General features: G+C 37.6%; 1 protein-coding gene across 1 annotated transcript in view; it reads right to left on the reverse strand.

The window, feature by feature from the left end:
• Positions 1-10,000: 10,000 nt before the first annotated feature.
• Positions 10,001-16,318, reverse strand: part of Tmem168 (transmembrane protein 168) — a 30,363-nt gene continuing 24,045 nt past the window's right edge. The window contains 1 exon segment of the mRNA XM_041675650.1: positions 10,001-11,954. Coding sequence (XP_041531584.1) covers positions 11,407-11,954 — 548 coding nt within the window. The 3' untranslated portion in view covers positions 10,001-11,406.

Here is a 16,318-nt window from a genome sequence, read left to right on the forward strand (position 1 = left end):
AGCTGTAGGTAGAGCTTTGTTGAAATTGTCCCAGAGGGATTTACCCACAGATGTAGTTAAAATTTGCCTTTCTACCCTTTGCTCTTCTTCATCAGAATTTAGAAATTCCTCAATCTTTTCAATTCTATTCACCATTGCCTTCTGCAATGTCTGAATCTCCTGTCCAGAATTATGTTCCAAAGCCTTCATTGAGGATTCTAAAGTATGAAGTTTGTCCATTAGAGATAACTTCTCATCTTTGGACATAATTTTTATGGCATAAACCGTGCCTTCTTGTATTGACAATCTTTCCGCCAATCTGTCATAAGCTTTAGACAAAATTCGATTGTCACATTCAGCAGTTTTGATTCTCTCAGTTAATGTTTCAGTTCCTACAGAAAGGGACTGAAGCTTACGATCCAAATCTGCTGTCCCCTCTTCCATAGTAAGGAATTTCTCCTTAACATCAGCCTGTACCTTTTCTAAATTTTGCTCAGTTGATAGAGTCATGTTCAACAAAGATCTGTTCCCTTCCTGGAGAACTTCAAACTGATTCTTGAGAAGATTGTTGTCATTCTCAATTGTTTTTAAACGTTCAACCTCTGCCCTAAAAATCTTGGATTCATCTCGTAAAGACTTTATCATATTTCTATTATCAAACCATATAGTACCAAGGAAAACTACGAATCCCAGAAAGATCCATAGATGTGGGATGGCAGACACCTCTTGTAAAATCTCCCACATGGTACACTCAAAAAGGCTGTTAAAGTCTTGAATGGTTTTCAGACATTTTATTTATACAAGAAAAAAATGTATTTATAAAAGAAAAATTTTTTTTACCTGCAATGACCGGTTCCTGCCAGTGGTGGCGAAAGAGTCCACTTGAGTCCATGTGGCCTAAGTCTGAAACAATTGACTCAAAACCAAAAGTTGGAGCAGACACCAGGCTGATAAATAGCAATTTGGGGGAAGGCCAGGAAGCCTGGCAGAGCCAAGGCCGAACAAAGCCACCTGCTGGGAGGGGACACAGAGCAGAGCTGTGTACTGATCACACTGTTACAGAGAGGCTTGTACCACTGTCGGGCAGGGCGGGGCGCACAGACTCCGTGGTGAGGTGCTGATTCCAAACTGCAGGGCCTAAGTCTCCCGTCCCATTTCCGGACTTTCTAGCAGGCGCCAGGAAAAATCGAGTCGCTGTTGATGTTCAGTGACTCAGAATCTCAGCTGCTGCTGCCGCCATAGTTGGGCAGAAGTGAACCGGCAAGGAGCTGTGCTGAGAGGGTACAATCTGTGTGAAGAGAGAGGCCTCTGGAGGGCGGGTGCCACTAGCTCCCAGCGGTGACCCCCAGGAGGCTCTGATTTGGGGCGGGTATCTGCAAAGCCTCACTGGGCGCCAAGTGTAGCAGCGTAAATGAATGCAGACAGATTGTAAAAAATATATACAGCTTTAATGGGGAAATAAACATACAGTACTACGGTTCCCGTGGAGAACAGGGGGCAGAAGGGGTGGCTGGGCACACGCCTGGCAGATTTATAGGTAAACATTAGCCCGAGGCAAACACGCCCCCTAAGGCTGGGCTTAACCCTACACAGCACCCCTTCGTGATAAAAAATTCTTGGAAATATTAGGGATACAAGGGACATACATGAACATGCTAAAGAGTTTCAGCAAGCCTATAGCCAACAACAAGTTAAATGTAAAGAAACCTCAAAGTTGAGTAATCAACCCAGTCAGAAAAAAAACCTTCTACCTACAATCTGTCCTCTTATCTGTCTGCCTTATATGTTTGTGATATAAAGTTTTATTGTAACTTGTTAACCATGTTTGGTTGATATCCATGGGAGGCCTGCTTTTTTTTTTTTTTTGGAAGGTAAATAGAGGAAAAATGGATCTAGGGGAGAGGGTAGGTGGCAGAGAAAACTGGGAAAAATGTAGGGAGGGGAAACTGTGGTCTGGATGTATTATATGAGAGAAGAAGAAAAATAAAAAATAAGATAATGGTGTTTCTGGTTTCTGCTTTTGTAAACATGCTTATCGCTGTGGGACTGGGATGAAGTGGGTTTTTTATTACTATACAACAGGGAAAAAACAACCAAATAAATGTTCTTGCCCAGCTGTGGGTTTCCATACATAATTGTATGTTCACCTTTTTAAACCCTGCCTTAGTACCCTTCAGCCAGGCATACTGTTTAGCTTTAAAACTGTCATCCTTCTATTAGCAGTGAGAATGAATTTATATAATCTAAATTACAACTAAATTAATTGAAATCTAATTTAGTCTAAATTATTGGTCTTTCCCTTGTATTCCAATGCCACAACAATGAAATCATTTCCTCAATTGAGGTTCTTCTTCCAAAATAACTGTAGCCTTGTGTCAAGTTGACAAAATCCTCCACAAGACACAAACTAATGATTAGGTATATTTTAAAGTGGCTAAAATTTCCTACACACACTAGGATTCTTCCAGATATTCTCCTGAGCTTTGAATGTAAGAAAGCACATTACTCAATGAGAGCACTTACACTCAATGGAAACTCAATTGTAGAGAGACATCTTAGCATGGGGTTGGAACTTTGACTCATTACTAGGCCACATAGGCCTAACCTTTCCTACCAAGTGGTCTTTGCTATTTATTACCTCATTTTACCTCTCTGTCTCATTTCTCATCTACAAAGTTTAATAATAACAGTAGTAATAATAATAATACCTCTTTTCATAGACTTGTTAAAAGGATTGAAGTAACCTATTCTAAGTGTTTAGTGATAGGATAAGTATGACTGGCTGATGCATGCTGGTAATCCCAGCACTAAGGACGGTAAATTTGGGAGATCATTTATATTTACCACAAAAATGAAAGAAAAATGGAAATTTTTAAAAAGTCAACCTGTTGTAAATAATGAGCTCCAGGCCAACCTGTGTTACATAAGAAGACTGTATCTCAAAAGCTAAAATAATATGAACATCAGTGAGGTCAACCTATGTGTTTTACTTAGCTCCAGAAACAACAAAACTAGAGCTCTAACACAATTTGCTACACTGATGACGAGCAGACTTATACAGGGCAGAAGAACAGACTTTATTCAAATTAATAAAAAAAAAGAAATATATGGAAGCCCCAAAATGTGAATCTATTCCACCTTTTCTGAAGGTTGGAGAGTTTGAGCTTGCTTGAGGTTGTTGACAACAATTGGGGCTGCACACCCTGACCTAGGGTGACTTACTGGGTCTCTTTAACATTAAGGTGGTCCATCGAGGTAGATCCCCTCCACCCTGACAAAAGGTCAGAGAATTCAAGCATACTTCTACCCCTTCTTTTTAAATAGGAGGTTTGACCTAGGGAGTAGTGCCTTCAGGATACTTGGGCTAGGTTGGGTTCACTGCCTAAACAACAGAATGCCTTTCTTCAGAAATAATATCTTGATGTCTCAAAGAATTGAAGCAAGTAACTGTTCTGGTTGTCATTTGTAGCATGTTAAAGCAGTCTGTTGCCTTTTCCCCCCTATTGTATTGGGATATAAAAGTGTATGGAAAAATAAACATGGGTAAACTCAAGACTCAGAAAAGAAATTCAGCATTTAGTATCCACCGAGTTGACCTCCTGTTACAATAAGTAAATAAATAAATAATGAAATAAACATTTTTTTTAAAAAAGATTACTTTTTGGGGTGTGAGAAGGATGGTTCAGCAGTTAAAGGTGCCTGCTGTGAAGACTAGAGACCCAAGTTCAATTCCCAAGGAGAAAACTAGCTCCTGCAAATTGTCCTCTGACGAACACTTTTGCTATCACATGGCACTCGTGCACCTACACACATGCACATACATGCACACATGCACACAATAAACTAAATATGTTTTAACTTTTTCTACATATGGTGCTTTTAAAAATTGCTTCCTATTAGAAAGGATTAATTATTCTCAATAATTCTACAAAATTCATTGGGTTGTTTCACATGCCACAGAATTGTCATTTCTAGAATCCCCTTTGAAAACTAGTGTATTTGGCTCCTTATGATCTGCTTTGTTTTGACATGCAGCAACTCTCAAATATGTGTCTTTCTGTCCGTAATAAATCTGTTGTGATTCAGAAGGCATATCTGTGTATTGCTAGGAACCCACGCTGAAGAGTACCATGGGACTACAGTAAAGGAAAGCAATGCAAACTTGCTTTCCAGAAGTATGCTTTGTAGTATGCTGCTGGTTTTTAGGTCACATCAAATAAAGTGGCAATTTTAGCTGGCACATTTGATATTTAATAATTAGTAATTTGCATCACAAAACAACACTGGCTCATCAGCTTTCTGCTTCTCCTCTGTGGATTGTTCTTTGAGAGATGCTTTAAATAGATGATGCAGTGAGCATCATGATGTAACTAGTTCATGTTATTAGGCTTAATTTAAAATGTATATGAAGACCTAGGAGGCTCATAAATAATGAGTCCAAGCATTAAAAATCAACTATTGATGGAATCTATGCATAAAGTTAACAAGTTGATTCATGTTTTCTGGTAACTCTTCATCTCTTGTATGGGATTTTCACCAGAAACAGGGATTCAGATCATTCTGTCCTCATTTATTTTTTTTTGATAACTTTTCTTTCTTCAATGTGTTCTTTTTTAATGGTCTTCAGAAAATCTAAGGTCACATCGCCATTAAATTGCATATTAAGATAATTGCATATTAATCTAGCAATCATTATTAGTACAAACTAGAAACTATTAGGACCTGAGCACGAAAACAAAGAAATAAAATTTAATGTAAAGGGAGTATATATGGATACACCTGAATATAAATGACCAAAAGGAAACAACCACCATTCTCCCTTTTTCTAGTTTAGACTCCAGAGTTCTCATTTTGTGGTAACTAGATAATGCAATTCTCACTCCTGAAAGAACATTAAAAAAAAAAAGATTGAATACTTTTAAAAAGCAATATGGTTGGAAGATAACTATGCTCTGTGAGGAATCATAGCCAACACTAGTTTCTTCATGAGAATTCATTAAAAGGAAATTGATTAGCAGGTTTGATATTCTTTAGAATAAGTTAGATTTTATTTTGCACAAATTCTAGCTGGAAATGAAGTTGTAAATTAGAATGTCCCCTAATGTAATTACATTGTCTTCTATTATAAATCATTTTAGAAATGAAAACTCTACTTTTTAATCAAGAAATGAAAGCCTGATTTTAGCAGAATTAAATGGAGAACTAAGCAGAACCTGAAATGCATACACAGTGTGGACCACAGATGAGAAAATAGGATGCACAGCCTGGCCATGAATACCTAATATGAGAATGAGGGGATATATCCAGGATATAGGTTAAGTTTAGTGTGTTCATTTTGAAGATATATTTTTATAACTTGAGAAATCTCAATTTTTGCATTTAAAATAAAATAATTTTGTGGCAAAAGGTTTGTCCATCTGTTTCCTCTGCATAATTAACAACTTAGGATATATTTGGGCATGACTAAACTGAACGGTATTGAATGCACAATTGCTCCAGTGGGATGTGTTGTGTTTTTGGGTGATATAGATCTGGTTTGAATGCATGTTTTTTTCACTTACTCTCAGAACAGTATTAGGCAAACCTTCCATCTAAATGGGGGCCTCAAAATCTACCATGAAAGTTCCTGTGAGCACCAAAGGACATTATGAATGCAGATTTTTTTCTTCCAGATTCTTAGTAACTAAAGTGTGCGCAAAGCAGCCTCCTTTGAAATGCTATTCAGGAAAACTTATTGTAAAGAACTCCTTATGACAAAACAAAGTGAATTGCCTCATTCCTCTCTGTGACCTTGCATTAGTCTCAAGTGTGGGCTTGTATCTACTTTCTTGCTATGCTTTCTGAGTATCCTGTCTTTTTGACTGTACTCTCTTTTCCTGCTTTCTTGCATACTAGATACTTTCATTTCACTCATTTTCCTTCTGATGGTCTGAAAGGTTTACATATTTTATTCTAGAAATGACAAATTAGTACTTTAATGCTAGCGCAGGAAGAGACAATTAACATACTATTGTTAACATGCTATTTAACATTCTACCTATTTGAAACTGAAGTTTTTAAATATTGTTTTAGAGAATCAATGCACATTTTGATGAACCCCTTACTTATGAGTCATTGTTGTCCTTCTTTCCTAACAGCAAAGCTACTCTCCAGTCTGATACTATTTTCCTTTTGCCCAAAGAGCATACTTATTTCCTTTCAGAATGTCTGTTGGCCGAAATTTTTTCAACTTTCGAGTGACTGTCTTTATTTACTATTATTGCTGAGGGGCATTTTTCATGGTAAAGAGTTTTCTTTTGCTAATTATTTGCTTACAACACACTGGTTTCTATTCTGTTATTCTGTTGTCTGTAGTTCTTTTTTTGTTGTTATAAATAAGACAGGCTGTCAAGGTACATTTTACCTCTTTGAAGACAAACTCTTCTGAGTTAAAAAAAAATTGTGGTTACTTTAGGCCTTTGTCTTTTCTAGTTTCACCTTACCTTAAACTTGTGTGTGTGTATTCTTTCTAGAAGTAAAAATTTTATATATTCATATATATTTTATATATGTATAATTTTAGAAAGTCAATGTTTATTTAGATATACCTACTTATGAGTCTTTGTTGTTGTTATTCTTTCCTACCTGATATATATGCATAAATATGTATATATATATATATATATATATATATATATATACACACACACATATATGTATAGACGTCATCCTTGCCACTGTCTGTTATCTCTTTGGACACATAAGTGAATTTAGAAGTTCATTCCTAGTTGTTAACATTGTATTTATACACAAAACAACAAAAACAAAAGCCTAAGAAATGGTCACACTATGGCTTCAACACTGGTTATGCCTACATACTGGTTATGCATAAACACCAAAAAAAACAAATTTCATTACTTATGAAATATAAAAACACCAAGTTCTTTATTTTATATTTCCCAAATAATAAAAGGTACTTGGTACTTGTTTTAATTTTCCATTCCTGCAGGTGTAAGTAAAAATAAAAACTCACCCAGGATTCAAGGACTTCAGCTAGATAATTTAGCAAACCTGTTCTTTAACTATCCAAAACCTGCTAGCGCTAAGAAAAGATTGTTTTTAGTCCTTCAAGGCAGGTATGATAAACAAAAGAGTAAGAAACTATGATCGCAGGGGTTAGAGGTAATTGAATGTCTGTTATTTTCAGACGGGTTCCTGTTTAAGAATCCAAGCACCAGTTTGCATGGACCAGATACAAAGAATTGAATGAGGACAACAAGTACTACATTGTGCTCAGAGGCAATCATGGATTTTGATGAAGTTTTGTATGAAGCCATTTGTTCTAGCCAATTCAAAGCTGTAATTCATATCTAAGGTTGGAATATCAGAACAAGCTTTGTTACAACTCTGTAGGCAACAGTCCTGTTAGGTCAAGAGACATCAGTGACAGTTATCAGCTGAAGAACAACATCCTGGCATCAATTTAAGCATTTATTTGAAACAACACCCTTTAGCTATACTACTGAGAACACTTCCATGTGAGTAGGGTCTATGTTCTTTTGAGAAGTAGAGATTTTATATTTCAAAACTCTATAATCCTCCGTAAGAAGGACTTTACAGTCCCTGAATTTGAAAAAATGACATTAGGTTTCTTATCTGTTAATTATTTAAGAAATCTGATGATTTAATCACTATTTAAAACATGTTTTTACGAACATGGTATGTACTTACTTGTAAGTGGCTGTTAGAAATAAAGTATAGGATAACCTACCTATAGTCCATAGCCCCAGAGAGGCTAGGTAACAATGAGGGCCCAAATAAGGATGAATGGATTTCCTTGGGAAGGGGAAATAGAAGAGATATGCTGGGTAATCTGAAAATTTCACTGTGTGTTCTATCAACTCTGTTCAGAAGCCTTAGCCACATGTGAGAGGTCAGCTGTAACCCACTGATTATTCTCAAGTGTCTCCCTCAGTCAGTTGTCTCAGCAATGTGCTACAAATACATCTGCTCTCAGCACATGTATTTAGCATTTGTGTGCTTAGCACTGCCTTTCATAGACCACTTCAATTCCTCATGTGCCAGTCAGAGTACGCTTTACCCTCCACATTGCTTTATTCCCTTGACTGATACATATGGATGGCACTACTCTTCTAATTACTCAAAGCTTTATCCTTGATTTTCCTACTTCCTTATTCTCATAACATATTAGACTCTTAAGTTTTATCAATACTTTCTTACTATTTGTAAAACCATTTTTCATTCCTACAAAACTGGCTCATATATGCAGAGAGCCTAGGTCAGTCCCATGCAGGTTCCCTGGTTGTCAATTCAGTGTCTGTGAGCCCCTATGAGCCCAGGTTAGTTGATTCTGTGGGGTTTCTTGTATTTTCCTTGACCCCTCTGACTCCTACAATCCTTCCTTCCTATTTCACAGGTTTCTCAGAAAACTCTGCCTAATGTTTGGCTGTGGGTCTCTGCATCTGTATCCATCAGTTACTGGGTGAAGCACCAATCTATGAGTATAACAGAATATCATTAGGAATCATTTCATTGATTGTTTTTTCAGGTCCTGTTTGGTTCTATCCTAGGTCTCTAGATGATCCTACCTCTGGGTCCTGGTCCTCCAGGCAGTGTCAGGGTGAGCTTATTCTCAGGGTATGTATAGATAAACATAGTATGTACTTATAAGTGGATATTAGCCATAAAGTAAAGGACAACCATGCTGCAACCTACATACCCCAAAAAGCTAAGTAACAAGGAGGGCTCAAGGAGGAGGATGCATGAATTTCACTGTGAAGGGGAAATAAAATAGGTATCATGGGTGGTGGTAGGGTTGCAAAAGGGCAAGCATGGGAACAGGAGGAATCAGGTTGCAGGGAGGATGAAGGCAGAGAACACTGGGAGACAGCTGGAATCTGTGAGCACATCTAGGAAGAGCTAGAAACCTAGTGCAATGGAATGATTCTAGCTAAAACTCCTAGCAATGGGATATAGGAAGCCTAAACCAGCCCTCTCCTGTAACCAGGAAGACTTCCAGTGGAGGGATTAGGACACCAACCCACACACAAACCCTTTTGTCCTGCCTACAAGATGTGCTGGGGTAAAAGTGGCAGAGAAACTGTGGAAGTGGCCAACTAATGACTGGTCTAGCTTAAAAATGTTTTAAAGGGGAAGCACTTCTGTGATTTCAGCAGGTACGCAAATATTATGACAAATTGTGTTGAAAACTATCCCCATATTATCACTGTTTTGTGTAATTGTCTTTTCATTCCAAATAACAACTTCACATCATCACATGGAAAATGGCAATCCTGTGGCTCTATTGTTGATCTATTCTTTCAAAATTTTAGATCATAGAAAGCAAATATTTTATCCTTCTTAAAAAGTTTCTTCTTTGCACTGTGGATCACTGATTTAGATTCCGTAGCTTTCATTTAGAATTTTATCCCAGAATTATTTAGGTTGTTTTTATTTGGGGGGCAGAAATATCAACCTAAGTGGGCAGACTATAAATTTTTATTAAGTCACATTTGTATTCCAAAGATTTCTTTTTGTTGCTCTTACACCACACACATACACACACACACACACACACACACACACACACACACACACGGCTTATGGTTTTAAATAGCTGCCATCTTTTGAATGTAACTCTAGTGCCATTTAAATACTACTACTTTATAAGAAATGAAGAATATACTTTTACATTTGGCTTTCTCAGTAAATACTATGCTTTACTTAAAACTAACTTGCTTGCTTTTGGATGAGAAACGTGAGAAGGAAATTCTGCTTAGTGTTAACTGTTTTAAGAAGCCAAGTACTAAAGAAATTCAGCTCATAGCTTTTCTACATCATTATTCAACAGAACAATGATGACACCTCACACTAGTGCATTTAGATTATACAAATATAAACAACACAATGCTATATGCTTTCACATCAACCTGCCACCAAACATAAAACAGGCATTTTGCATAACTTCCACCTTTAATATAGTAAAATATTCAGGCACTCTTAATTTCACATTAAATGAAAATTTAATCTTTAACAAAATTTTATTCAAAGTATTAGGAATACGATATTCCAAACATAGAAATAGTCAGGCTGTAGCAATGCTGCATAGATAATGGTATATAAGTTCCCTGGTGCTCTGACTTCTTCCTATAGAACTTCAGTTTTCAAGTTGGTAGAAAATGGTAGCTTCATTAACTCCTCTTTCTGGGGATGGAAAATGGCTTCAATGGAGAGAAGTCACATCACTTTAACAAAACTAATCTCCCAATTTATTTATAATTCCCTCTTTCAAAGATGAAAATTTAGAATGTAAGTATTATTGGAAGGAAACAAGAAGTAAACTACCTTTTAAGGTGATATCCTGATCAGTGCCTACTTTACTTCAACAAAACACTGAATTAAAGTTTAAAAATTACAACCACACCATTATGCTTACCTAAAATTGCCAACATGAATACTTTTTTTTTACATAATACAATACAGGAATACAAAGAAAAATGATCTGTTCCCATCCTGTGACCGTCAGCAGAAAAGTTTACGATAGGATCTGAAAAATAATTTTCACGGCAGAGCACTAACTCCACAGAGATACTTAAAACAGAATGAACTGGTCAATGAGAAATTGCTACATTTATTCTATGATAGTACTTTGTAAAAAGAATGGCAATTTACTCGGAAGGAATTGTATTGGAAATACTACTCATTAAGAAAACATAAGTTACCCTGAGAAAGACTCTAAAATACCAGTATTTTCAGAGTCCCTTACTAACATATGAAGAAACAGTTTGTAGGCTCTAAGCTCTTATTATTACCTACATCAACAATGTTTTCATCTCAAAGGCATTTTGGCCTTCTCTGCTGTACTGGTAGAGGTCATAGCCAAGACATTTGGGTATGATGGAGGAAGGGCACGTAGCAGTCATTATGAGCAGGTCTCTTCCTGCCCCAAGAGTTTATTCTTTTGCAAACAGTCTTGGGGTCAAACCTATGAGTCACACACATGAAGGAATCATCTATTAAGTAAATTGGTAGTTTTCTTAAAATAGTAAACACATTAGTCTATGTTCTCTAACGTATGCCTAGAAAATAAGGCATTAAGAATTCTTCATTGGCCAGTGCAGAGAACAGACAACCGTTTTTCTTTTCATTGGAGAGAAATGAAAACATATTTGAAAGTGCACTGCTATTTTTAACATCTCTTACACATTTACATTCAGCATTTTTATGGCCCTCTGTATACTTTTAGTACAAAATCATGCTTACCCCCAATATCTTACATATCCCATAATTACTTAAGAAAAGACAGTGAGAGCAGCTACAAAAGTAGCAAGATATTTTCCACAAATAAAAATACAGTATACAAAAAATGGCAAGTTAGTGATGAATGGTAACACGAACACTCAATAGTATCTTTCCTTGGTGTCCAAACTAAGATTTGACAAGCTTAAAGCCTTGTCCCGTGTCCAGCACTGTGGGAAGAAACCAACTCATTTTCAATCTTTTCAAGCACCTAAAACAAGTTTTGCAAATCCAAAAAAGGTTCAGACCACATAACCAGTTTGCCAAATGCACTAACGGATATGTAATCCGAGGGAAATGTAACATCCAGTGCTTGGCTACATCACTTCCTGTTGGCAGGTGCAGCGTGTAGTCACTCCAGCGCTTGGACACGCCATATAAGGCTCTCACTGTGCGGCCCTTCTCAGTCCAGCAGATGTTGTTGCTGGGGTTGCAGTTGTACTCTACCCAGTCTTTTGTGAAGTCACCCAGCTGTGGGGGGTCGGCTTCTTCGATATCTACTGTCTTTGCCAGCTCAGCTCCCTGAACTGCAATATACTGGTCATTAATCTTTCTCACTTCTTTCACCCACGGGGTTGAGTTCTCACTGTCTAAGATGATAATAAGCCGGGAGCAGAAGGAACCGTTCTTTTCTCTCCACCATTCTAAAAGCGTATCAAGGCGAAGTATGTCTCCACCTGTGAACAAGAAAAATCCAGTTCAGTGGTGATTTCTGAAGTCTACTGTTCCTTTAAATTTTTAGAATACTAAACACCACAAATGGATTAAAGACCTCAATCAGTCTGAACACACTGAACCTGATAGAAGAGAAAGTGGGAAGTACTCTACAGCACATGGGCACAGGAGACCACTTCCTACGTATAACCCCAGCAGCACAGACATTAAGGGCAACATTGAATAAATGGGACCTCCTGAGGCTGAGAAGCTTCTGTAAAGCAAAGAACACTGTCACTAAGACAAAAAGGCAACGTACTGATTGGGAGAAGGTCTTCACCAACCCCGCAACTGACAAAGGTCTGATCTCCAAAATATATAAAGAACTCAAGAAACTAGACTGTAAAATGCTAATCAACCCAATTATAAAATGGGGCACTGAGCTGAACAGAGAATTCTCAACAAAAGAAGTTCAAATGGCCAAAAGACACTTAAGGTCATGTTCAACTTCCTTAGCAATCAGGGAAATGCAAATCAAGACAACTTTAAGATATCATCTTACACCTGTCAGAATGGCTAAAATCAAAAACAACAATGATAGCCTTTGCTGGAAAAGTTGTGGAGTAAGGGGTACACTAATCAATTGCTGGTGGGAATGCAAACTTGTGCAACCACTTTGGAAAGCAGTGTGGCGGTTTCTCAGGAAATTCGGGATCAACCTACCCCTGGACCCAGCAATACCATTCTTGGGAATATACCCAAGAGATGCCCTGTCACACAACAAAAGTATATGCTCAACTATGTTCATAGCAGCATTGTTTGTAATAGCTAGAACCTGGAAACAACCTAGATGCCCTTCAATGGAAGAATGAATGAAGAAAGTATGGAATATATACATATTAGAGTACTACTCAGCAGTAAAAAAACAATGACTTCTTAAATTTTGCATGCAAATGTGCGGAAATAAAAAACACTATCCTGAGTGAGGTAAGCCAGACCCAAAAAGAGGAACATGGGATGTACTCACTCATAATTGGTTTCTAGCCATAAATAAAGGACATTGAGCCTATAATTTGTGATCCTAGAGAAGCTAAATAAGAAGGTGAACCCAAAGAAAAACATATAGGCATCCTCCTGGATATTAACCTTCATCAGGAGATGAAAGGAGACAGAGACAGAGACCAACATTGGAGCATCATACTGAAATCCCTAGGTCCAAATCAGGAGCAGAAGGAGAGAGAGCATGAGCAAGGAATTCAGGACCGCGAGGGGTGCACCCACACACTGAGACAATGGGGATGTTCTATCGGGAACTCACCAAGGCCAGCTGGACTGGGTCTGAAAAAGCATGGGATAAAACCGGACTCGCTGAACATAGCGGACAATGAGGACTACTGAGAACTCAAGAACAATGGCACTGGGTTTTGATACTACTGCACATACTGGCTTTGTGGAAGCCTAGGCTGTTTGGATGCTCACCTTACTAGACCTGGAAGGAGGTGGGAGGTCCTTGGACTTCCCACAGGGCAGGGAACCCTGACTGCTCTTTGGGCTGATGAGAGAGGGGGAGCTGATTGTGGGAGGGGGAGGGAAATGGGAGGCGGTGGCGGAGAGGAGACAGAAATCATTAATAAATAAATAAATTTTTTTAAAAAAAGAATATTAAACAACAATAACAAAAAAATAAAAGATACTTTTAAAGTGTCTTTTCAAAAGATACTTTTATTTTTTTTAAAGATTTATTTATTTATTATACATACAATATTCTCCCTTCATGTATCCCTGTATGCCAGAAGAAGGCACCAGATCTCACTATAGATGGTTATGAGCTACCATGTGGTTGCTGGGAATTGAACTCAGTATCTCTGGAAGAGCAGTCAGTGCTCTTATCCTCTGAGCCATCTCACCAGCACCCAGAAGATACATTTAAAAACATACATTTAGACCTATAACTTACATAAAAATATGCTATGGTAACTAGAGGAAATTGATTTCTATACCTATGTTCCTTGATTTACAATAGGGTTACATACAGATGAAAATCATTCTAAAATGAAAACAATATAAGTTGAAACAGTATTCAATATATGGCACCTTCTAAACACAAACACCAAAGCCTACTAACACACTACGTTCAAGCATTAGGTGTCCACCATTGTGACTGTGGCTGCTGACACTGCCTAGCATTCCGGGATTACCACATTGCTGATATGGTAAAGTATATAAACAAAAATATGCTTGCAGTGACTGCATCTACTTTTTACACTACTGTAAAATTATGAAGTTGAACTACTATAAGTTAGAGACTATAGATAAATTTAGTAAAAGTAAAATTATACAGAAAAGCAAACATTCTACAGTTGCCTAGTAAAAGCTCATAATCCTCTTGAAAACTGCCACTTGGCTTTTATGATGATCATTCATATTATGTTTTTACATAGTAGAAAGTCAAAGGAAGACTTTGTGAAACTTTAATAGAAAATTCAATTTTGTTAAATTATTAATATTGCTAATTAATTAATAACTCTCAATAATTATTTACACAAATAACACTTAATGACTACAAATCCACACTTTTTCAGTTTTATCTCTGGTTGCTTGCACAGCTACTGTGGTTACAGGGGTCCTACAGCTCAAATAGTAACAGAATAGTTCTTCTAGATTCTGAAGTCACCTGAATAAAAAGTACATACTCATCCAGAATACTCCACTAAGAGAAAAGAATGTGATAATGAAAGAAATAAAGAGGGCTGGGTGATGGTGGCGCACGCCTTTAATCCCAGCACTCGGGAGGCAGAGGCAGGCAGATCTCTGGGAGTTCGAGACCAGCCTGGTGTACAGAGCTAGTTCCAGGACAGGTCCAAAGCCACAGAGAAACCCTGTCTCGAAAAACCAAAAAAAAAAAAAACAAAAAAAAAAACAAAAAAGAAAGAAAGAAAGGAAGGAAGGAAGAAAAGATGGGGAGGAAAGAAGAAGAGAGGTGAGGAAGAGGAAGAGACACATGGGCTGCTAAAGAAAAAACAGTAAGTTCTGTTTACTGCTGTGTCCGGGTTCAATCACTAGAAGGAAAGTGCCATAGAAAAGTAACACTCTAAAAAGCACTGGAAAAGTAGAGTCACTACTCTACATATAGAGTTAGTGTACATTCCCAGCACCTACACTATACTAGAGGCACTGCACTTTTTGCTCAGCCTGCTTGGTTATTCAAAGTCTTCATGTCTTCACATGAATTTTGTTAGGTCCAAAGCAGGCCCCCAAAACAAAAGTGCTGCTGACAATGTCCTGAATGACAGACTGGACATCTCAGGCTGGACTTTGATCAGGCAAACAGAAAAATTGCTACCAGACAAACAATCCTAAACTCAGCATTCATCAGAAATCGTGCACAGTGGGTTTCTGTTTGCCAGGAAAAGTCATTTACTGCCCCAACCCCCCCAGGCGACTACCTCAAACAAGGGCATGTAGTTCCTGATTAACTCAAATAAGACTGTAACAGACCAAATGCCCAGCTAGCTCCCAGGTTGTGCTAGCTCCCAGCTCACTTGTAGCTCTGACTCACAAGCACCATCCGCTACAGGCTCTGCACAGAACTCGTGAGGCTTCCTGCCATTTGCTGTGTCTCTGCCCACCCTCAAGAGCCTGGCAGGCTGAGGGCCTCAACAAACCTTTATTTTTACTCGCAAAACCTTTCTGCGGCTTCATCCACAGAGCGCTCGCTTAAAGGATGTTTCTCTTATTTGTAAAGAATTTCATTAGTATTTAAGAGGGATTGCATTAAAATCTGTAGATTTTCTTGCAATATGGCAGTTTAACAATATTCTTGTCCCACAATATGACCATGGGAGAATTTTTCCATCTTCTTTTGCTTTCTTCAATTGCTTTCTTAGGTGTTTTATAATTTTCACTATAGTGGTCTTTGTCTTCTTCAATAGCAATATTCCCAGATTTTCATTTTGTTCTTTTTTTTCTTTGAGTCTATTATGAGTGGGAATGCTTTCTTGATTGAATTCACTGCTGATATACAAAACCGAAACTTTGTATGCTTGTATCCTGCTATTTTAAATTTTTGTCAGGTCTATGAGTCTTGTGACAATCTTTTGTCTTTCTAAATACAGAAAATGAAGGTACTGTACACTTCCTTCTTCAGTTTTGCGCCCGAGGCAACTGTCCTAAACTCAATCCACCCCTGGCTCTGTCTCAATGACCAAAGGTTACAATCATGTTAATTCTAGGAATCTACCCCCAAGAAAACAATAAGAGTAGAGGGAAACTTATAAATATTTCTTACCACCACCGAAGTCTAGGCTAATACAAAATCTGAAACAAGGGGAACAGAAATAAACTATAGAATAATCAGAATATTTTATAAAAAATAAAACTTACAACA

The sequence above is a fragment of the Microtus oregoni genome, unplaced genomic scaffold (assembly GCF_018167655.1).
Source record: "Microtus oregoni isolate MIOR12 unplaced genomic scaffold, Mior012 000026F_ref0000081, whole genome shotgun sequence".
Taxonomy (NCBI): domain Eukaryota; kingdom Metazoa; phylum Chordata; class Mammalia; order Rodentia; family Cricetidae; genus Microtus; species Microtus oregoni.